The sequence below is a fragment of the Erinaceus europaeus genome, chromosome 1 (genome assembly GCF_950295315.1).
Source record: "Erinaceus europaeus chromosome 1, mEriEur2.1, whole genome shotgun sequence".
NCBI lineage: Eukaryota > Metazoa > Chordata > Mammalia > Eulipotyphla > Erinaceidae > Erinaceus > Erinaceus europaeus.
In genome coordinates, this window is record NC_080162.1 from 2,822,702 (window position 1) to 2,847,318 (window position 24,617).

General features: G+C 45.8%; 1 protein-coding gene across 2 annotated transcripts in view; it reads right to left on the minus strand.

Annotated features, from left to right (window-relative positions):
- PAPSS2 (3'-phosphoadenosine 5'-phosphosulfate synthase 2) overlaps positions 1-24,617 on the minus strand; it is an 80,228-nt gene that overhangs the window by 34,682 nt on the left and 20,929 nt on the right. For both annotated transcript variants that reach the window (XM_007520756.3, XM_060186985.1), the window contains exons 2-3: positions 7,609-7,726; positions 1,563-1,798 (exon numbers count right to left, since the gene is read on the minus strand). In XM_007520756.3, the coding sequence (XP_007520818.2) occupies positions 1,563-1,798; positions 7,609-7,726 (354 nt within the window). The remainder of the gene's footprint in view (positions 1-1,562; positions 1,799-7,608; positions 7,727-24,617) is intronic.

The window sequence follows — 24,617 nt, forward strand, 5'->3', positions numbered from 1 at the left end:
GTGTCTGTCTTTCTCTCCCCCTCTCTGTCTTCCCCTCCTCTCTCCATTTCTCTCTGTCCTAGCCAACAACGACGACATCAATAACAACAATAATAACTACAATAATAAAACAACTAGGGCAACAAAAGGGAATAAATAAATAAATATTAAAAAAATAAAATAAAACAAAAAAAAAAGAATTTCATCACAGGGACCAGGCGGTGGCTCACTCGGTGAAACACGCATATCACAGGGCACAGACCCCGGGACCAAGCCCGCCCTGCAGGGGGAAAGTTTCAGGAGTGGTGAAGCAGAGCTGCAGGTGTCTCTCTGTCTCTCTCCTTCTCTATCTCCCCCTCATCCTCTCTCATTTTCTGTCTTTATCCAGTAAGTAAATAAAATTTTTTTTTTTTTAAAAAGAAGAATTTCATCACAGATATTCTCTGTCGGGCTGGGGTGTGGATCGACTTGCCAAAGTCCATGTCCGGTGGAGAAGCAAATTACAGAAGCCAGACCTTCCACCTTCTGCTCCCGTAAAGAATTTGGGTCCATCCTCCCAGAGGAATAAAGAACAGGGAGGCTTCCAATGGAGGAGGTGGGACACAGAACCCTGGTGGTGGGAACTGTGTGGAGTTGTACCCCTGTGACCTTACAATCTTGTTAATCATTATTAAATCACTTATAAAAAAATAAAAAAAGGAATGCTCCTTTTTAAAGACTTCTTTTTTATCTTTATTTATTTGATAAAGGTAACCAGACATTGAGAGAAAGGGGGAGATAGAGGTGGAGGGAGACATAGAGACACCTACCTGCAGCCTTACTACTCAGCTGTTAAAAATGGTGAATTCGGGAGTTGGGCAGTAGCACAGCAGGTTAAGCACAGGTGGTGCAAAGCGCAAGGACCGGCCTAAAGATCCCGGTTCAAGCCCCCAGCTCCACACCTGCAGGGGAGTCACTTCACAAGCGGTGAAGCAGGTCTGCGGGTATCTGTCTTTCTCTCCCCCTCTCTGTCTTCCCTTCCTCTCTCCATTTCTCTTTGTCCTATCCAACAACAACATCAATCATAACTACAACAATAATACAAGGGCAACAAAAGGGAATAAACAATAAATAAATATTAAAAAATGGTGAATTCACCTTCTTCACACCATCTTGGATGGAGCTTGAAGGACTCATGTGAAGTGAGATAAGTCAGAAAGAGAAGGATGAAAATGGGATGATCTCACTCATAGACAGAAGTTGAAAACCAAGATCAGAAGTGGAAACACTAAGCAGAACTTGGAGTGGAGTTGGTGTATTGCACCAAAGTCAAGGACTGTGGGGCAGGGGCCAGGGTTCAGGTCCTGGGATATGATGGCAGAGGGGAACCTAGTGGGGGGTTAGAGGGTTCTGTGGAGAACTGAGAAATGTCATACACATTTTGCTGTCAACAAAACCACTGACCCCCCCCCCCCCCCAATAAAGCAAAAAGCAAAAAGCGTGGCATTGCTTATCAGTGGCCCTCCAGCAGGCTCCTTTACCCAGCAGCTCGGGGCAGCTCTGTGCCCGGGGTTCCCGGTACAGAGTCAGGACCAAGACTTCACCTTTGCGAAAGGGGAAATGAAACTGGTGATGCAGATGAGACCTGCGTCAGCAAACAGCCTGGCCACCTCAGCGATGCGGCGGATATTCTCCTCTCTGTCCCCAGGTGAGAAGCCCAGGTTCTTGTTAAGGCCGTGACGCACATTATCTCCATCCAGGGAATAGCAGGGAATGGCGTGGGATACCAGGTACTCCTCCAGAGCAAAGCTTACTGTTGTCTTCCCCGCACCAGAAAGACCTGTTGGGAACACACAAGGTAAGACTGGCAATGGCTTAAGATAGTCACTTTTGATCTGATCCTAGTTTATACAGAACAAGTATAATACATCCTCATGGCAACCATTTGATCAACTTTAAATAAAAAAAATAATAAAAATTGAGGCCAGGTGGTCGTGCAGCGGGGTAAGCGCCTCCAGGAGCTGTGGATTTGTAGTGCAGGCACCGAGCTCCAGCAATAATCCTGGAGGGAAAAAAAAAAAAATCAAACTCTAGAAAAAATAAAGTACTTGCCTCCCTCAAGTCTTGAAATAGGTATTGTCTCTTACTAGGAACGTAAAGCAAGCAGAGTTCATGAAGGTGGCCTTGGGGAGCTGCGGATGGCCCATGATGTGTTCTGTTTGGCTTACAGAGTGTTCTGAAGATTAAAAAGTTCTGCATACAAATCAATATTCTGGCATCTTTTGAAAAAGATCAGATCTGGGGACCAGGTGGTGGCACACCTGGTTAAGCACACACATCACAGTCTGCAAGGACCTGGGTTCAAGCCCCTGGTCTTCAAGAGCGGTGAAGCTGGGCTGTGGGTATCTGTCTCTCATCCTATCTCTCCCCTCCCCTCTCAATTTCTCTCTGTCTCTATCCAATAATAAAAATAAATAGATAAATGCAAATACCAAATCTGGTGACAGTATCCTCAGATTCTCCCGTGAGAATCGTCATCCAGAAGAGAGCTCCCTGACATCCTGCTGAATCAAGATTTCTCTCAGGGAGGTGAAGGACAACCTGAGACTGACTAGTGGCATGAACACACGTCATCTCTCCAAGCTTCGCTTTCCTGCGCCTTGTAAACATCACCCTTTTCTTTTTCTTTTTTTTAAATTTTAATTATTTATAAAATGGAAACACTGACAAGACCATAGGATAAAAGGGGTACAATGGACACCACCAGAGCTCCGTATCCAGTCCCCTCCCCTGACAGCTTTCCTATTCTTTATCCCTCTGGGAGCATGGACCCACGGTCATTATGGGGTGCAGAAGGTGGGAGGTCTGGCTTCTGTCATTGCTTCCCCACGTCTATTCTCCCATAAATTCAAAGTCTACTTTTGTAACAGCAGGCGCTCATGCTGTCACATCTCCTTATGGAATGTGCATTTTTAAAGGTCTAATTCTATTGCATGCTTAAAGGAATACATTATCCTGTAAACAGGATTTCTTTCAAGTACCAGAGAACCAAAACAGCTCCTCTGACTGGTGCTGCTGGTTTACTCACGCCGTGCTAGTGCTCTGTACACACGCCGGCACTATTTGCTAGGCATGTCTTGTCACATTGACTACTCAGTGTCAGGAATCTCGAGAAGAGAGTTACAGTGCACCTTTCACTGTGGGTTCAGATGCAGGAGAACACACCTGGCCAGTTCTACTGAGAGAACACAATACGAGGAAACGCGTCTGAATCTCCTGTGGACTCAAACCTGGACTGGCCTAGAAAAGTGACATTTTACCGATGTGGTCTGCTTAAAGGTCTCTGAACCTGGGGATCAGGCAGTGGTGCAACCTGGTTAAGCACACATGTTATAAGCACAAGGACCCAGGTTCAAGCCTCTGGTGCTCACCTGCAGGGCAGAAGCTTCATCAGTGGAGAAGCAGGGCAGCAGATGTCTTTCTGTCTCTCTCTTTTCCCCTCCCCTTTCGATTTCTCTCTGTTTCTATCTATCCAATAATAATTAAAAAAAAAAAAAAGATCTCTGAACCTGAAGAGTCAGACCAAACCATTGTCAAAATGCCACCTAGGCCACCCCATCATCCAGGGCCCTAGTTAGGGAATTATGGGATTCCCATATACATATGCTGGGCCTAGGCCTCTACCAAAAATATCCCCTCTCTCTCCACCATCATTGGTCATGTCCATCAGGAACATCAGCACAAGCCCCCCTGTGGTCTCTCCAGGACCTGCCCTCACTGCAGAGCAGCCATGGTGGGGACTCCCCACTCTCTGAAGGGAGGCTGGTCAGCCTGCTCTGCCCCTCGAGGAAGACGGGTCCTGACATGAGAGCAGCCTAGAATGTTCCAGCTGTGACATGGACTGTGAGCTCAGACTGACAGGGACTCGGAGGCCACACAGGCTCCTGTGCTGAATGTGAACAGACACGGCCCCTGGGTCAGATCGATGGGGCTTGCAGTTCTGGTGTTTATAGACTTTTCCCATAATTGGGAGCTACTCTCTGCCCTGATCCAGCTTTCTAGTCCTATTCCCAACTCTGACACTAACCCCCCAGATAATACTCCTACCCCACCTGCATGTTATATGGTGAGCTCAGGAAAAAAACCAGTAAAGTCACAGGCCCCTTGGAATATGTCTAAAATAGGCTCCTAGCTCCTTCTAACATGAAGATCCCAAATTCTATCTGCTATATTTTTACCTTTAGGTTCCTGATTATTAAACTTTTTATTCTGCTTTATTTAATTTTCTTTCTTTCTTTTTATTTTACCAGAGCACTGCTCAGCTCTGGCTTATGGTGGTGCAGGACATTGAACCTGGGACTCGGTGCCTCAGGCATGAAAGTCTCTTTGCATAACCATTATGCTATCTACCCCTGCCCTTTATTCTGCTTTATATCTTAATGCTTTTCAGCCACCAAGCTGAAGATGCTACCATCACATCAACCTGCCTTCCCTGGGCAGACGCCCTCACCCATGTGTCCTGGAGCCTCCCCTCCCCAGAGCCCTGACCCACTAGGGAAAGACAAGAGACAGGCTGGGGGTGTGGGTCCACCTGCCAACACCCATGTCCAGCGGAGAAGCAATGACAGAAGCCAGAACTCTCACCTTCTGCTCCCCATAAAGAATTTTGGTCCATCCTCCCAGAGGGATAAAGAACAGGGAAGCTTCCAATGGAGGGGGTGGGACAGGGGACTCTGGTGGTGGGGACTGTACCCCTCTTATGCCACAGTCTTGTCAATCATTATTCAATCATGAATAAAAAATAAAAATAAAGACACCACCTAGGCAGGGATGAAAGAAGTTAGGGGGAAGAAGAGATGACTGAACAGCTAATACAGACCCTGCTGAGACGTCAGTGTGGGGTGACAGGGAGAGCCTGTGTCCCCTTGCCCTGCAGTCCCAGAGGCTTCACTCACAACAGGAATCAGGAGCTCTCTAATGACTGACGGTGGACTGAACCAGCCAGGTGCCGTCAACCCAAAGCTCCGTCTACCAGTAATCTCTTTTTCATCTTTTTCTGTTCTTGTAAAACATTTTATTACTTATAGGATAGAAACAGAAATTGAAAAGCAAACGGGAGAGAGAGAGACCTGTAGCACTACTTCACTGCCTGTGACGTGCACCTCTGCAGGTGGGCACTAAGGCCTTGAACCCGGGTCCTTGTGCATTACATGTGTGCTCAACTGTTTCTAAGACTTGTGAGGACTAGAGTGGTTATCTTTGGGAGAGTCTGAAGCATGGAAGCATGGAAGCAGATTCCAAGGAATCTACTTCCTCCTTGTCCTCTTCCTTAGTACTCATACCTGTTCAGACACTGATCCACAGTGCTGACATTCTGCAGCCATCAAACAAGGGAGGGCTCTTCAGTCACCTCAGGGAAAGTGGGTTATTTCCCTACACAAATAGTCATCCTTAGTTACACAGAAGTCTCTGTTTTCTTTCTTGCACAGGTCTTCATTTAAAAAAAATATATTTATCTACTTTTTAAAATATTTATTTATTTATTCTCTTTTGTTGCCCTTGTTGATTTATTGTTGTAGTTATTGATGCTGTTGCTGTTGAATAGGACAGAGAGAAATGGAGAGAGGAGGGGAAGACACAGAGGGAGAGAGAAAGACAGACACCTGCAGACCTGCTTCACCACCTGTGAAGCGACTCCCCTGCAGGTAGGAAGCCGGGGGCTCGAACCAGGATCCTTATGCTGGTCCTTGCGCTTTGTGCCACATGCACTTAACCCGCTGTGCTACTGCCCGACTCCCTATTTATCTACTTATTCCCTTTTGTTGCCCTTGTTGTTTCATTGTTGTAATTATTATTGTTGTTATTTATGTTCTCATTGTTGGATAGGACAGAGAGAAATGGAGAGAGGAGGGGAAGACAGAGGGGGAGAGAAAGACAGACACCTGCAGACCTGCTTCACCACTTGTGAAGCGACTCCCCTGCAGGTGGGGAGCCCTGGGCTCGAGCCAGGATCCTTACGCCGGTCCTTGCGCTTTGCGCCACATGCACTTAAACCACTGCGCTACAGCCCGACTCCCTATTTATCTATTTATTCCCTTTTGTTGCCCTTGTTGTTTTATTGTTGTAATTATTATTGTTGTTATTTATGTTGTCGTTGTTGGATAGGACAGAGAGAAATGGAGAGAGGAGGGGAAGACAGAGAGGGGGAGAGAAAGACAGACACCTGCAGACCTGCTTCACCACCTGTGAGGCGACTCCCCTGCAGGTGGGGAACCGGGGGCTCAAACAGGGACCTTTAGGCCGGTCCTTATGCTTTGCACCATGTGCGCTTAACCCACTGAGCTAACCGCCCGACTCCCTAAACATTCATTTTTTAAACTAAATAAAATAGAAAACTTTTAAAGTCTTAAATATATAATGTTAAATATACAAAACAGAATACTAAAACACCAGTAAACAGTATTTCTAGGCAATATGGACAGCTAAATGTTGGACTGAAAATATTAGAAAATGGCTGGTGGTTGAGTGCACATGTTACAGTGCTCAAGGACGCAGGTTCAAGCCCCTGGTCCCCACCTGCAGGGGGAAAGCTTCAAGAGTGGGGAAGCAGGGCTGCAGATGTCTCTCTGTCTCTCTCCCTCTGTAGCTCCCCCTTCTTCTCAGCTTCTGGCTATCTCTCTATCCAATAAATAAATAAAAACTATTTAAAAATAAAGAAAATAATAAATACATAAAATTCAAAAGAGAAAATATTAGAAAATCATACTAGAAAACCCTCATTCATAGTGCAGGTGTGGCTTAGAAACAAAGAGGAGAGGAGACCCCATGAGACCTCATGGAGAGAAGTGGGTAAACATATAAATATAGACAGGCAGTTATAGAAATAATCGTCAGCCCACATCTGTGACCTTGGGAGAACTACTGCAGTTTCCAGAGGAGGGAGTGGGGACACAGAGCTCTGGGGGTGGGAACTGTGCCGAATTATACCCCTGGTATCTTATAATTTGGTGGGTCAATATTAAGTCACTAATAAAATTAAAAAAAAAAAAAAGAAAAGCCAACGCCCATGTTTAGCGGGGAAGCAATGACAGAAGCCAGACCTTCCACCTTCTGCATCCCACAGTGACCCTGGGTCCATGCTCCCAGAGGGATAGAGAATGGGAAAGCTGTCAGGGGAGGGGATGGGATACGGAGTTCTGGGGGTGGGAACTGTGTGGAGTTGTACCCCTCTTAGCCTATGGTTTTTGTCAGTGTTTCCTTTTTATAAATAAAAATTAAAAGAAGAAGGAAAAAGGAAGAAAGCCATATGCCTTAACTGTCACAACATGCATCTTGGCACACAAACCTGAGAATTACGGAGTTACTCAGAGCTGAAGGGGAGTATCATACTCAGCTGGCCCCACCCTTTCCTGCTGAAAGGAGAGAACACTAAGAAAAGCAGCGACCCTTCACCTCATCACACTCCTATTTGTTTTGCTAATAGTGGAGATCAGACTAAAAAGCCCAAGCTTCCTATGTGGTTCTCAGCCTCTTTAGAATGTGGAAACAAACATGCAGCAAGCCGGCTAGTTTCTTTGAACTGAGTAACCTAGCAGCTTTCAAGAACAAAAGACCATGTGAGCATATGTCCCCGTGAACACTGGAGCGTACCTGTCAGCCAGACGGTGCACCCTCGGAATCCCCCCCTTGTTCCGACCACCTGGCCTCTCTTGTTCCTGCTCACGTGGTGGGCCTGGTACACAACATTGGTGGATTTCTGCTGATTGTCCTGTAAAACAAGATCCAGCATCAGCTGTGAGTGACAAAATACGTATGAGATGTATACACAGCGCATGTCAGAACACCACACATTTGCAATGCGAGTGGACTCCAGCTGTGTTACAGGTGGCATAGGGAGTGACATCTATCAATCCACCTAATTTAAAAACAGACACTGCCTTTAGAATAGCCATAATGACCCTCTGAAAGTAAAATCAGAATGAAACAATTGTGGATACAAACTGAATGTTCTGATTCAATGACACTTTTCAAAATTTTTTAAAAATTTATTTTCCCTTTTGTTGCCCTTGTTGTTTCATTGTTGTAGTTATTATTGTTGTTGTTATTGATGTCGTCGTTGTTAGATAGGACAGAGAGAAATGGAGAGAGGAGGGGAAGACAGAGAGGGGGAGAGAAAGACAGACACCTGCAGACCTGCTTCACCGCCTGGGAAGTGACTCCCCTGCCGGGGGCTCAAACTGGAATCCTTATGCTGGTCCTCGAGCTTCAAGCCAAGTGGGCTTAACCTGCTGCGCTACCGCCCGACTCCCTTAATGACACCCGTAATGTGCATTTCTGGATTAGGGAAGTGTGTTTACTTCTACTAGTGTGTATGCCCACCACGTCCTAGATATGGGCTAAAGCATCCCAGGTAGTCTGGACACTGAGGTCCGAGGTGACACTCTGAATCCTGAGGTGGAGAGTCGAGGAGAGACCTAGGTCCCAGAGTACGAGGCTCATGCTGGCAGGACACCTCTTGCTCTCACCCAGATTCCAGACACTTATCCCCCCTAGGATTTAACAAGCACATTCATTCAATGTTTACTCAAGAAAAATGAAAACATGCATCCACAGAGAAACTTACACAGGCACCTTTGATGCCTGAGGCTATGAGGGCTCTGGTTTAATCCCCAGCAGCCTAAGCCAGAGCTCAGCACCCTAAAGCGTATCTGAGAAATGATCTGGTTTCAAACAAACAAACCAGAAAGGCTATCTTTCTTTCTTTTTCTTTTTTACCTCCAGGGTTATTGTTGGGGCTTGGTGCCTGCACTATAAATCCACTGCTCCTGGAGGCTATTTTTTCCCCTGTTTTTTTTTTTTTCCCCTTGTTGTTTATCACTGTTATCATTGCTGCTGTTGTTGTAATTGCTGTCATTGTTGTTGATAGGACAGAGAGAAATGGAGAGAGGAGGGGAAGACAGAGAGGGGGAGAGAAAGACAGACACCTACAGACCAGCTTCACCGCTTGTGAAGTGACTCCCCTGCAGGTGGGGAGCTGGGGGCTCGAACCGGGATCCTTGTGCTTCTTGCAACATGTGCTTAACTTGCTGCGCAACTGCCTGGCCCCTCAGAAATGGTATTTTTTAGGAACCCTGTTAGTACAGAAGTCATAAACAACTGAGTGTCAAGAGAAAGATAACATCACTGGTCACTGCCATTAGGAACATCATCACAAGCCCTCCTGTGGTCTCTCCAGGACCTGCCCTCACTGCAGAGCAGCCATGGTGGGGACTCCCCACTCTCTGAAGGGAGGCTGGTCAGCCTGCTCTGCCCCTCGAGGAAGACGGGTCCTGACATGAGAGCAGCCTAGAATGTTCCAGCTGTGACCAGGGACTGTGAGCTCAGACTGACAGGGACTCGGAGGTCACACAGGCTCCTCTGCTGAATGTGATTATACATGACCCTGTGGTTTACAGTTAGTGATGTTTATATACTTCCCTCATATTTGGGAGCTACTCTTTGCCCTAACCCAGCTTTCTAGTCCAATTCTCAACTCTCACACCATCTTCCCAGACAAGACTTTCAGTCTACCTGCATGTTAGCTATCAGGTCCAGACAAAAGTTACTAGTCATGGGCTCCTTGGAACATACCTAAAATAGATTTCCTAGCCTCTTTCCACCTTAAGGTTTATATTCTCCTCTGCTCTATTCTTTGGGTTCCTGTTTAATAAACAAATTTTCCTGCTTCATATCATGACACCTTTCAGTCACCAAGTTGCAGATGCTAGTATGATTCCAATCTAACTTTACTGGGCAAATGCCCTCACCCATGTGTCCTGGAGCCTCCCCTCCCCAGAGCCCTTCCCCACTAGGGACAGACAGAGACAGACTGGAGGTGTGGATCCACCTGCCAACATTCATGTCCAGTGAAGAAGCAACTACAGAAGCCAGAACTCCCACCTTCTGCTCCCCACAAAGAATTTTGGTCCAGACTTCCAGAGGGGAAGGTTAGGGGAAGATGGCCAGAGGACTCTGAAACTCAATTCCATCAGGACCTAAAGTGTCTGTCAACAGGGATCTTGATTTTTAAACCATCACTGAAAGGGAAGCAAGTCTGGAAAACACCAGAGCAGTCCAGGCTCTGTTTCTCTTATCTAAGAAAGAAGAGGGGAAAAAAGAAGGACTCTGGAAGTAATAATAGGTGTAGGTATGATTTAGAAAGGAAATGGAGACAGTACCATAGAAAAAAGGCAGATATATATATATATATATATATATATGTTATATATATCTATACCTAGATACATACAGACATATAGATATGTAGATATAAAGTCAACCCATACCTGGGACCTTGGAGAATTACTGCAGATTCCAATGGAGGAAGATGGGGACACACTAGTAGTGGGAACAGTATAGACTTATACCCCTATTATCTTAGGATCTTGTAAGTCAATATTAAATCACTAAAAAAGATTATTTTAAAAAAAGAGAAAGGTGATAAAAAGGCCCTCAAAAAACCAAAAAAAAACAAGACACCCCACAAAATAGCCTAAGCTGCAGAATACTTAGATAAAGGAAATCACTCAGCAACAGAAAGGGAGGGGCCTCGACATACGCGAAATAAAGGCAGTCTTGTGGAACTCCACATTCTAATATTAAAATCGTGTAGCCTGGGGGAGTCGGGTGGTAGCACAGCGGGTTAAACGCATGTGACACAAAGCACGAGGACCGGAGTGAGGATCCTGGTTCGAGCCCCTGGCTCCCCACCTATAGGGGAGTCGCTTCACAGGCGGTGAAGCAGGTCTGCAGGTGTCTGTCTTTCTCTCCCCCCTCTGTCTTCCCCTCCTCTCTCCATTTCTCTGTTCTATCCGACAATGACAACATCATCAATAACGATAATAACTACAACAATAAAACAGCCAGGGCAACAAAAAAGAATAAATAAATATTTTTTTTAAAAAATAAAAGCAGGCACACAAGAAGACATAGCAAGTATCTGATGGTGGGATGACATTCAAAATGACTGCACTGATAAAGAAGGGTCTGACCATGGTCTGGGAGGCAGCATAATGGGTAGAGCAATGAGTTCTCGAGCATGAGGTCCCAAGTTCAACTCCCAGCAGCACATATACCAGAGTGATATCTGGTTCTTTCTCTTAATCTCCTCCTATCCTTCTCATTAATCAATATATATATGTATATGTGTATATATATTTTTAAAGGGCCCAGCCTTTATCACATATCACAGCCCCCCTGTGAAGACCCGCCCGAATTCAATTTGTCCACAGAGATGTTTACTTTCTCACTTTGCACTTTCTTTTCCACACAGGCAGAGGTCCAGAATAAACTCCAGACTTTGTTAGTCTTCTGTGGGAATTTTGTTATAATCTTGTTATATCTTAGTTCTTCAATAAGAGCTTGGTTTTCAAAAAACAATTCACCGGAAGTAACCACTCTGCATTTGTACTTTATGGCTAATCTCTGGGAATTTGGGCTTTATTGACTGTAACTTAATCATGGGTATTCATACAGATTTTTTTTTAAATAATCAACCCAGTAATGCTTACATAAACAAGATCTTTTCGGATCACCAAGTACTTGTCTTTTTTGGTTTAGGAAGATGTCTTGCTTTTTGATTCATCTCCAGTTTACCCTTGATTTTCTCCAAAAGGCAAGCAAATAACACAGAAGCAGATGTTTTCAATGATATTTGAACTGCAAAGAGGTGGGGAGGTTGACAACCTTTTTCTTGCTGAAAACCACTCCCTTCTAAAGAGGGAACACGTGGTGTTCTCAGTCTTGGAAAGAAAGTGGACAACAGAAAAAAAGGACTTTTTTTGGGGGAAAAAACCCAAACAAAACATGTCTTTAAAGAAAACACAAACAAGTCTCGCCTCCCTGTGCACAGAAAGAGAACACACAAACATTTTTGGGATTCCATCTAACACTGTCACGTAGCAGGAAGTAGCCCAGAGACCACAAAATTGGGGGCATATTTCTATTTTAAGTCCCTAAAAGAAAGTTTGCAAAATTCTTCTAGGTCTCTTGTCCTCGGCAAACTCCTTCCAACCTGCATAGGAGAAGCATAAGTATGGGCCCTGGAGTATGGGCAAACTCAGGCTGATAGGCTGCTTCCCCGGCTCTCCAGGTAGGGCACATGTTGTATTATACATGTGATCTACTGTTTGAGCCCTGACACCACATGAGAGTGCCACAGAACTAGGGGAAGCTCCAGTCTGTGGTCTCTCTCTGAAATAAAAAGAAAAAACTGACCCAGTGTCACAAGATAAAACCTGCTTTTTTTTAAAAGAAAAATTATTTATTTCCTTTTTGTTGCCCTTTTTTGTTGTTGTTGTTGTAGTTATTATTGTCGATGTCATTGTTGTTGGATAGAACAGAGAGAAATGTAGAGAGGAGGGGAAGACAGAGGGGGGAGAGAAAGACAGATACCTGCAGACCTGCTTCACCTCCTGTGAAGTGACTCCCCTGCAGGTGGGGAGCCGGGGGCTCAAACCGGGATCCTCACGTTGGTCCTTGCGTTTTGTGCCACATGCGCTTAACCCACTGCGCTACCGCCCGACTCCCCAAAACCTGCTTTCTAGCCTCCTTGTTATGACTTTTTGCAAACTTATTAACATCACCGAACTTCCATTTCCTGCTATATAAAATGGGGCTAAGAATAATTTCCTCAAAGGCTTTGTCTCTTTTATTTCTCTCTCTCTTTCTTTTGCCACCAAAGTCATTGCTGGGGCTCCTGGCCTGCACAAGCCCAGTGAATTCTCCCTTCCTCTCTGCCTTTTCCTTGTTTAAAATACAGGTTGAGAGACCGAGAGGCAGATAAAAGTCAAGAAGCGAGAAAGGCACCAAGCACTGCTTTACTGTGGAGGTGTCTCCATGTGACTTGAACCCGGGTCGACAAGGACAGTAACATGTGCCCTTCCAGGTGAGCACTCGCCTGGTTCTCCCTCACAGAGCTTCTGAAGGGATTAAAGAATGATTTCTATCTAGTTATTAAGCAGAAATAACTAAACATACAGTAAGGTATTGACTGCTGAGTATTATTATTTTTGCCAGAGCACTGCTCAGCTCTGGCTTATGGTGGGGCGGGGGGTGGGGGGGTCACAAGAGTCTTTTTGCCTAACCATTATGCTATGGAGCCTCCCCCCCACACACAAGGATAAGATTTAGTATATGTGCTGCCAAAGTGAGCACCCAGCGTAAGATTTCAATCCCCTACATTTAGGAGTTTTCTGCTGACCCAAGTCCAGTCCAAGGTGAGGTATAGAGAGGACCTCATGGTCCAATCTCACTGTGGGAAGGCTGGAATTCTGTGCGAGGTGGACACACACACACACACACACACACACACACACACACACACATCACGACTGTTACCAGTCCTGTTTGCACTGCCGTTGAACCAACAAGCTAGTCTGAAGTGTGTTCGTTCTGCCCTAACCACTGCTACATGCTACAACGCGGGCAGTCTCAGTCCTGAGGAAGCCTCAGTTCACTGCACTAGACTCACCTGCGACTCAGGTCAGCTTCATGAGCTATTTGAGTTTAGACCTTGTCACCCAGCTCAAGGCTGCAGCAGGGGGACCTCTGCCAGGTCCAGGTCCACCCCTCCCTCCCACTGGTGATGCAGAAGGGGTCATGCTGCTGGGACTTCCCGAAGTCAGGGTGGGGAGTGTCGGGTTGTGTCGCGGGGGAGAAGAGACCAGGAACTCCTGGCGGAGCTGGACGCAAATCTTTATTCACGCAGACGCCCCAGAGTTGGGGGTGAGCACAGCAGTTCAGGCCACATGGAGCTAGCAAAATGGCCACCTCCCACTATGTCCACCAGCCCTTCTCTGGATTGGGTCGCGGAAGAGAAGAGCAAAGAGAGTGAAAGCAGAAACAGGAGCTTTTATGGGAGAATTCCGCAAGTGGCAAGTCGGGATGGGATTGGCTTGGAAAGGGGGTGGAGAGAGGCAAAGGGCATGCTGGGATGGCGGAAGCATCCTTAGCAACTGTTGCAATGGTTTTAACTGAGTTAGCAGTACTCTGAGTGGTTTGTGGGCCCTGCCAGTGTTTGACCACATCTGCACAATTTCCCAGCAGGGTGGGCCAGGGCAGGGGCTAGTGCAGGCGCTCTCCACCTTGACTGGCAGGACAAACACTGCAGGGAGAAAGGACTCGGTGTCCCGTTGGCGCAGGACACCCCTAGAGCCAGATCCAAGTATGTGTCACAGTGAGTAGCGCCATGGAGAGGAAGATGTCAGAGGGCTGGATGGTGGTGCACCTGGTTGAGCACACACAACAGTGCACAAGGAGCCAAGTTCGAGCCCCTGGTCCACACCTGCAGAGGGAAAACTTGACAAGTGTTGAAACAGGGCTGCAGGTAGCTCTCTCCCTCCCCCTCTCTAGCACCCTTTCCCTGTCAATTTCTGTCTCTATCCAAAATTTAAAAAAAAAAAAGTTTTATTTAAAAAAAAAAGAAAGGAAGTGCTATTGGAATAAGGAACCTGGAAACCACATGCCAGCCTATGAGTTTCCCAGTGCTCAGAACTTTTTCCAGGTGCCTAATGCAACAATACTCAGCAAACAAGCACGTGGACCTCAACACCATCTACACTCCCACACAGAGTAAACAAGTGCACTTCAGAGCTTAATATACATATACATATATTACTTTGAAGTATTGTTGCCACTGAATGTTACTCTCACACCATCTTGAAGTTTCCAGTTTCTTTTTTTTTTTTTTTTCCTTTTTTCCTCCTCCAGGGTTATTGCTGGGCTTGGTGCCTGCACCATGAATCCACCGCTCCTGGAGGCCATTTTTTCCCCCCTTTTGTTGCCCTTGTTGTAGCTTCGTTGTGGTTATTATTATTGCCCTTGTTGACGCAATTCGTTGTTGGATAGGACAGAGAGAAATGGAGAGAGGAGGGGAAGACAGAGAGGGGAGAGAAAGATAGACACCTGCAGACCTGCTTCACCGCCTGTGAAGTGACTCCCCTGCAGGTGGGGAGCCGGGGGCTCGAACCGGGATCCTTACGCCGGTCCCTGAGCTTTGCGCCACATGCGCTTAACCCACTGCGCCACCGCCCGACCCCCTCCAGTTTCTTTTTTTAAAATATTTTTTAACTTTATTTAATTCCATAGAGAGGGACAGGAGATAGAGGAGAGAGAGAGAGAGAGAGACAGAGAGAGACGCCAGCAGCCTTGCTTCACCACTCGTGAAGCCTCCCCTCTGCAGTGGGGACTGGAGGCTCAAACCCGGGTCCTTGAGCATTGTAACACGTGCGCTTCACCAGGTGCGCCACCACCTGGCCCTGAAGTTGACAGTTTCTAAAGTCAAGTCATTCTAAATTGGGAGCCATCTGTGCTCTAGGCTTTTGATCCTACGCAAACAATGTCACTAGTAGTTTGGGAGGTGGCTCAGCCTCCCAGGGGCCTTCTGGAGATCCTGGGTTTAACTTAATTCTGCCACGGAATAGGCAGAATTAAGGAGGGGTCCTCTGGCCTCTTTCAACCTCCTGAAGTTTTTAAAATGTAGGCAAAAAAAAAAAGCCTTTCTCATTTTATTTTTATTCCTTAACATGAGCAGCTTCAAGTGTTTTACAGTTATAAGTACTTGTTTCTACTTCCTTTTTTAGAGTATTTCTCTAGGATTTACAAACCAAAGTACAAAAACCGAGTTTAAAAGTGATGAACTGTTTTAAAGTTCACATTTCAGAAAGACAAATCCAAGATACCAGACCATGACAAAAACATCTGTTTCTAAATCTTCCAAGCCTTCTGGAGGGTTACTGATATGACTGGTTTATTTCACTTTGTACTGACTTAATTACTAGCTAGAGTGCCGTCCATATAAGAAGCTGCTATGATAGCTGTGCAGGTCTCTCTTTGGATTTGAATGGACGACCACCCAGACAACCTCCTTCACTTGATTTTTGGTGCAGAGGATTAGGCCCAACGCCTCTGACTTGGAAGCATGTGCCCACCCATGAAGCTACGTATCTGGTCCCCATCTCTCTCACTTTTGACTCCTTTTCCTGAGTTGATAGTAAAATTTTTTTAGTAATCATAAAATATGCATTTTTTCACTTCATGTGTTGTGTCCTTATGTGAGTTAATTGTCTTATGTTTTGGATTATCAGAGAAATAAAGACAACAATGAGATACCACTTCACTCCTGTGGGAATGTCACACATCAGAAAGGAGAGTAACAACAAATATTGGAGAGGTTTTGGGGGTAAAGGAGCTCTTTTTCACAGATAGTAGGAATGTATTGAAAATTGAAAAAATATATATATTCAGCCTTGACAAGCTAAGCCTAACCTTGGTGAGTTAAGCCTAACCTTGATGAACTAAACCTAACCTTCATGAACTGAGCCTAACCTTGATGAGTTAATTAAGCCCAACCTTAATGAGTTAAGCCTAACTTTGATGAGTTAGTTAAGCCTAGTCTTCATGAGTTAAGCCTAACCTCAATGAGTTAAGCCTAATCTTGGTGAGCTAAGCCTAGCTAACCTTGATGAGTTAAATCTAACCTTGATGAACTAAGCTTAATCTTGATGAACTAAACTTAATCTTGACGAACTAAGCCTAACCTTCATGAACTAAGCCTAACCTTCATGAACTAAGCTTAACCTTCATGAACTAAGCCTAAACTTCATGAGCTAAGCCTAACCTTCATGAACTAAGCTTAACCTTCATGAGCTAAGCCTATCCTGTGTTAAAATCCCGTTCTCTCCCCCTTACAAGGGCACTGCTCAGCTCTGGGTTAGCTCTGGGTTGCAGTGGTGCTGAGGACTAAGCCTTGGGCATGCAAGTCTTTTGCAGAACCATTATGCTAGCTCCTTGGCCCCGAAGTCTACTTAAAGTGAGCTTTGCTGTGTCCTCACTTTTAGCACATTAAAGCACGCCAAACATTCAGACAGACAGAACGACCATCCCAAATGCATTTGAACATTTTTCTTGGGAATTTGCATCTGGCAATATGCAACCACAGCTCTGGTGAGTTACCAGTTTTGTCTGAGAGTCAGTTAAAGTGATGTGATACAGAGCATTTCACCACAGGCTAGCAGAATATTGGGCTGAACACTTGCTAAGACATGGCTTCAGAAAGTTAAAAAAGCCACATGTTCTCTGAGCACGTCGGTGGCTGAGTTCAGGTCTTCCTCCACACAGAGAAGCATTCTGAAGATAACCCACTGATATGTATGTTACTGCTGACTCCAAGAGTTCTTTATCTTGAAATGGAATGAAGTCACTATTCTGAAAGTTTACATTAAAGAAAAAAGGCAAGGGGTACATTCAAACATTGCTTGTTCTACTCAAGTACATTCAACAGCAATTCATTTCATCAACAGCTGCCTGTTGTCTGTATAGTGAAGCCAGTCCCTAAAGATAAGAGAGGTCTGGGGAGAACAGAATCATAGTGTTTTGTGTGATCATTCCTGCCAGTTCAAAGGCATCCTTTCAAGTGCACCGTTTTGATGAAGCCATCAAGATAACTCAGGAAAAGAAAGCAAGAGCAGAAGGCACATATCCCACGCCATCATCAAGCAGACCCTAGAGAAGATATTTTTCTTTGTACCTGAGAGCAATGAAAAGGCCTGACCCACACCAAGGGCTAAGCCCACGGTCAGTCTTCTGAAAGTGCTGGGGGTGGGGCAAGGAACCAGCTTGTAGGCACATGGTCCAGGCCTCGTCCCCACCTTATTAAAGAAAGTCTCAGCAGTCCTGTGGAGCCTCTCTCCCCGCCCTCTCTCTCTCTCTTTCTTTCTCTCTCCTCTCTCCCTCTCCTTCTCTCTTTCCCTTCCTTCCCTTCTCTCTCCCTCCCTCTCTCCCTCCTCATTGCCTCCCTCTCTCTGTCCTCTCTCTCTCTGTCCCTATCCTTCCTTTTTTCTCCCTCTCTCCCTCTCCCCATCCCTCTCCTTCTCTCTCTTCCCCTCCCCCTCTATTTCTCCCTTTCCCTTCTTTCTCCTCTCTCCCTCTCCTCATCCCTCTACTTCTCCCCCTTCTTCTCTCTCATCCCCCTCTCCCTCTCTCTCCCTCCCCATTGCCTCTTCCTCTGTCTTCTCTCTCTCCCCACCCTTTTCTCCCTCTCTCCCTCTCCCCATCCCTCTCCTTCTCTCTCTTCCCCTTCCCCCTCTCCTCTCTCTTCTCTCTCCCCTATCCCACTCCCCTCTCTCTCCCCCTACCCCTCTTTGTCTTCCTCTCTCCCTCTCTCCTCCCCTCTCTCCTTCTCTCTCCTCCCCCCAGCCGCCAGCTGCATGTACTTGAGCAGATTATGTAACCTCTGGGTCCCTTGATTAGTAGAATGGTCTTCTTAACAACTGCTGTCCTAATGAAGCCTTAGGAGGATTCAGGAGCAGTGTGCTCCGAACAGCCAGCCCAGACAGTAGTTAGGCACTGACAGGGCAAGAAAAGCAGTTGCTACTGTGATAACTAGCACAGTTAAGGCACTGCGGAGACAAACTGCGCCTGTAATAATAGTAACAAGATGTGATGCGAATGGCGGAGGAGGCCCTAGTGGGGCTTAGAGTGTTGTGTGGAGAACAGAAATGTGACACGTGGACCAACCACTGTATCTTACCACCGACTGTAGACCACCCATCCCCCAATAAAGGAGAAATAAATAAAGTAAGTTTAACCACAGTTACAGCATGGTAGCTGTAGGCAGTATTGAGACAGCCTTAGTACTTCCCTCTGCTCTGCCTTCCTCTGCCTTCCTTCCTTCAAAACTCCAAGGTTCTCTTGCTGATTTCCCAGCTGTGAACCGCTCACCTACTACTCAGCGCCGAGCAAACTGCGCCCGCGGGCCTCTTGCGCGAGAAGCACACACCGCGGCTAATTAACTAAGGTCTGTGCAAAGCGGTCTCTGGAGTCGGCCTGTTGCTGGCCAGGAGTTTCCGAAGCCCCAGCAAAGGGCAGAGGACGGCGTGTCTCATCGTGTCCATTCCCTAGATGCCAAACCGAGGCTCAGATATGATGGATGTTTCGTGCAAAGCCACACACGTGGCCCCTCAGAGCCTCAGATCCAAGCCGGATGTCCAATCTTCAAAGCTCAGTTTAAAAAGAAACCCGGAGGCTGAAAGTTGTTAGACGTTAGCTTCATGTTCCTATAAAGATGCGGTTTCAGACTGGTCAAAGCACGAGAGTGTGTGTAAGAATGCAGCACACGAGGCTTATAGTCTGGGCTCTAGGAAATGTCTGACTTATGACATTCTCTCTTTCTTAAAATTTCTTTGTTGGGGGATTAATGGTTTACAGTCAACAGTAAAATGCAGTAGTTTGTACCTGCATAACGTGTCTCAGTTTCCCACATAACAATTCAGCCCACTAGGTCCTCCTCTGCCATCATGTTCCAGGACCTGAACCCCCCCCCCCACCTCAGAGTCTTATACTTTGGTGCAAAATGACATTATTTCTCCACCCTCACTCCTAGAAAATCATCTGGCCATCGACCTAAGAACCACTCCTGGGCTTCTCATGGTCCATTTCTTGCTCCCTTTGCAGAGAGTCTCTGTTACCATCTGTTTACTTAAAGCCTTACGGGTACGGGACCAGGTGGTGGTGCACCTGGTTGAGCGCACACACTTCAGTGCCCAAGGAGCCGGGTTCAAGCCCCTGGTCCCCACCTGCAGGGGGAAAGCTTCACGAGTGGTGAAGCAGGGCTGCAGGTGTCTCTCTGTTTCTTTCCCCTCTACCTCCCCTTCCCCTCTCAATTTCTTTCTGTCTATATGCAATAATAAATAAATAAATAAATAAATAGATTTTCTTTGTTATTTCCTTTTGTTGCCCTTGTTTTATTGTTGTTGTTATTATTGATGTCATTGTTGGATAGGACAGAGAGAAATGGAGAGAGGAGGGGAAGACAGAGAGGGGGAGAGAAAGACAGACACCTGCAGACCTGCTTCACCGCCTATGAAGCGACTCCCCTGTAGGTGGGGAGCCGGGGCTCGAACCGGGATCCTTATGCCGGTCCTTGAGTTTAGCGCCACCTGCACTTAATCCGCTGCTCTACCGCCCGACTCCCATAAATATATATTTTTAAAAGATTTCTGGGAACTACCTTTGCTCAGTTGAACTCTTTCTTGTTTAGTAGCCAATCCTCTGTAATGTCTCCCTCATCCTTTCCTTTTATCCTTCCCTCTCTCACTTCTACATTCTACTGACCCGTCAGCTGGCATCCCTGAGTCTTCCCCCAAAGCTTCTTGTCTCTTGCTTCTTACGCTACAGACATGGAATTCTTTCATGATTCGCAAGCGAGATAATATCTGCATGACTTACAACCTCTCAGCGTGTACATAAACACACACACACACACACACATACACAGGCAGTGGGGGAGGGGGTAAGAGAGAAAGCAGCAGGAACAGGGAAGGAAGAAGAGAGAAGAAGGAGGAGGAGGAGAATTATTTTACTATCACCTGAGTCCTATTTCCCGTGTCTTCACTCACTCACCTTTGAAATTAGCTAACCTACTTACATCACCTTTTGAATATCTTTTCTGGTTTCTTTCTTTCTTTTTGCCTCCAGGGTTATCGCTGGGGCTCGGTGCCCGCACTATAAATCCACTGAACCTGGAGGCTATTTTTTCCTTTTCCTTGCCCTTGTTATTTCTTGTTGTTGGATAGGACAGAGAGAACAGGAGAGAGGAGGGGAAGACAGAGAGGGGGAGAGAAAGACAGACACCTGCAGACCTGCTTCACCGCCTGTGAAGCGACTCCCCTGCAGGTGGGGAGCCGGGAGCTCGAACCAAGATCCTTGTACCAGTCCTGGGCTTCGTGTTATGTGTGCTTAACCGCTGCACCATCACCCGACCCCCTCTTTTTATTTTTAATTTCTTCATGGCAGTGAAATCGTGAAACAGGCCTTTATGTGTTTGCTTTTCCCTTCATAGTAGCGTCAACCCATCTCACCGAGTGAGAGTCAAGGGCTCCTTTGCTTGTCATCTACAATAAGCATGTGCCTCTAGCCTGCGCTGTGGTAAGGAGCAGAGCACAAAACAGTCCTGTTCTTGACCCCTTCTCCCCTCAGATAGTGTGGTTTCCGTGACAACAGAAGCCGGGCACAGAGCAGACAAGACTGGGGCCAGTAGCATGCGCCTGATTCTCTGCTCCAGCTTAGCATTTTCTAGTGAAATGAGAAGAGACTTTGCTAAGCAGGAGATTTCTATCAATTATTTAAACCGTTCCAGCTCATTTTGGGTGGTGGTGCACCTCGTTAAGTGCTCACATTACAGTGCACAAGGACCTGGGTTCAAGGACCCCTTGGTCCCCACATGCAGGGGGAAAGCTTCAGGACAGGTGAAGCAGGGCTGCAGGTGTCTCCCTCTCTCTCTCTCTCTCTCTCTCTCTCTCTCTCCCCCTCTGCCTCCCCCTCCCCAGTCAATTTCTCTCCATCTCTACTTAGTGATAAATAAAAAACTATATATTGACTTGTAAGATGTTACATATTTTGAAAAAAGGCTCTATTTCTTCAAACTTGCAAATACCCAAGTTGATTTTTTTGTCTTTTGAATTCACTTTAATTGATGAAAGACTTATTCATCTCATGGGAAAGATAAAGACAGAAATAACTGAATGAGACGGGCCAGGGAAGCTCGGGCACATGCAGTGCAGGGGTCAAACTTGGGGCCGCATGCTTCAAGTTCCAAGCTCCAACACTGCACCACCAGGCCTCAGCTCTGACTCTGAAATAATGGCACGCCTTCACTAGTTTAAAAAGTCTTTATATCCGTGTGTGTGTGTGTGTGTGTGTGTGACGTCTGAGTTTACATCACACTTAGGAAGTGCTGATCTGAGATCATGAAAAATACACATTTTCGTCATTTTATGCTTTGATATTTTAAAGCTGATTTATTGTTCTATAAGCACTATGAAAGGAGGGAGGGAGGTAAGGAGGGAGGGGGGAGAGAGAGAGAGACCAAGACCAGAGTGCGGCTCAGCTGGCATGTGGTAGTGCTCACTACTGAACCCGGGACTCCAGGGCTCCTGGCACACAAGGTCTATGAGCTATGTGTCTGGGTCTATTTTTTTTCTTTTTTATGTTTATATCTTTGCTCTATCAAATCTCTTTTCAAAATAAATTCTCAATATATATTAAAACACATCTTTATTCACAAAGCAGAGTTTAAAAAATATGCTGTCCACATAATGTGTTCACATTTAACATTTTTTAAAATTAGTTTTATTTATTTATTGGATAGAGACAGCCAGAAATCGAGAGGGAAGGGGGGTGATAGAGAGGGAGAGAGTCACCTGCAGCCCTGCTTCACCACTCGCAAAGCTTTCCCCCTACAGGTGGGGACCAGGGGCTTGAACCCAGGTCCTTGCACACCGTAACATGTGCGCTTAACCAGGTGCGCCACCAGCCAGCCCATGTTCACTTTTTTTTTTTTTTTTAATTACATCCTTTGGCAGGTAGAGACCTAGAATGGACCTTAGGTATAGAGTGGTTCAAAGTGCCATTCACATGCACTGTATACTGTAAGCGTCATACTCAGTGTTTTAGTCCTATAAAGAGATAGCATGCACCTCTCTGGTATGGAGCTATATTGTCTACAGACATGAAGGCTGTCCAGGAGAAGCACAGAGACCTTCCTTGGGAAGCGATTCATCCAGCAGTTCTTCGCGCTGGTTCTGATAAAGCCTGGTGTAGAAGGAGGGAGGCCTCATCTACCCTGGTTATCAGACACCAAGCCAATTTCCTCTTGGTCATCTTTGACCCCAAGTTCTCCTGACCTGTTACAGGTCAAACTTATCATTTCTACCAACAGCTGTATGTGATCATTGCAAGAAAAGCAAAACAAAAAAAAATCATTTCTTTTCATTTAACATATATGGACATATAGTTCTCAGAAACGATTGTAACCAAGTCCACTTCGGAATAAGGTGGAAGAAAAGAAACATTCGTGTCCTAAAAAACTGCGCATCAGAAAATCTGCCACGAATTCACGGCTTTTCGTTAACTTGAGTTGGCTGGTCTTTTTATACCTACATACCTGTATTAAACAGGCCTCTTCTTTCATTGTACAGGATTAAGAGTGATTAATCTCTGTGAAGATAAGTCCTAATATACGACAACATATGATTCATTTTTAAACTGAATGGGATCAGTAATGTTCATCGAAACCCACAATCAGATAAGCCAGGGATGAATTCTATTAGTGAGGGTAGAAAAACCACGTGGACATAAGTTAACGAGCTGATCCCAAGTGATTTAGGACCATAAATTTAGAAGACATGAGTGCTAGGCTAGGCAACATTTCAGCACATGAGGCTCCTGCATGATTTTCAGAAAATCCTAGTAATAATGACAACTACCAAAGGAACAAAAGGAAAATTCAGTTTTGGAGTTTCTTCCAATCAGGCTTTTGGTACTCAAGTCCATCGAATAGGAGGAAAGAACCCTTCTGGATGTATTTCCATTAAACACACCAGGTTCAACTCCCATGGCAGGAGAGCCACAGTACTGAAAATCACAAAAAACAGGCCACTCACTTCATTGTGATATGGAAAATGAGCCAATCTCCAGGAACAAATCATCTCCACAGCTAAGAAAGAAGGATTGAAGGGGTGAAAAAAAAAAGCCTCTAATTTTTCCAGGAAACTGTCTCTTCCTTAAGTAATGATAAAAATAGGACAAGCATGACAGACTTGATACAGTCCATGAAGCATTCTGAACCTTGTAAGTTTGCACTAGCTGCTCAGTGGTCTGTTTTATTGTTTTTTTAATTTATAAAACAGAAATATTGACAAGGCGATAAGAGGGGTACATAAACGGACTTTTTTTTTTTCATCTGAAAAGAGGCACACAGGACTCCTATGTTGAGGACATCTGCCGGGAGCTAGCCGGCAGTGCCCTTGGTGTGCAAGGCTCTCTGTTAGTGCTGGGAAATTAGCACTGTGAAGGAGCCAGGCTGCTTACTCCACGGTCCTCACGTCACGCTGAGCTAGGGAGTCTCCTCAATAGCCTTGAAAGAACTCAACTCAGACCAGTCAGGTTTTCTGGGAGTGATGCCCAAGCATCAAGAAGAACCACTATGTGAGACGATCTCTGAAAGAGCTGCAGCGGTTCTGAGAATTCTAAGGATTCAGAATATCAGTGCAGAATTAAACAGGCGTAAAAGGAATCCTAACACGAGGAAAGACAACACAAGGAAACTGAGGATGAAATCCTCACTGGAACCCTGGCTGCCTGAACAATGAATATGCTTGATGAATAACAACTAAAACAAGCGGCTCCCCCAGGAGCCTGACTCATGCAGGCACTGCGCCCCAGCAAACCCCACAGGGCCAGATAACAACCACCAGTGTAGTCAAGGCACAGCATGCGAAGGCATCATGTCACTAATATACAGTGTACTTTTTATCCAGTTGCAAACTTATTAAGGGGACCAGGTGGTGGCACACCTGGTTGAGCACACATGTTACAGTGCTTAAGGACCCAGGTTCAAGCCCCTGGTCCCCACCTGCAGGGAGAAAGCTTTGCGAGTGGTGAAGCAGGGCTGTGGGTGTGTCTCTGTCTCTCTCCCTCTCTATCACCCCCCCTTCCCTCTTGATTTCTGGCTGTCTCTCTCTAATAAATAAATGAAGATAATAATTTTTTTTAAAAAACTTTTTAAGTAAATGCACATCAGGCTTAAATTTTAAAGACTCAAACCTCGTTCTAATATATAA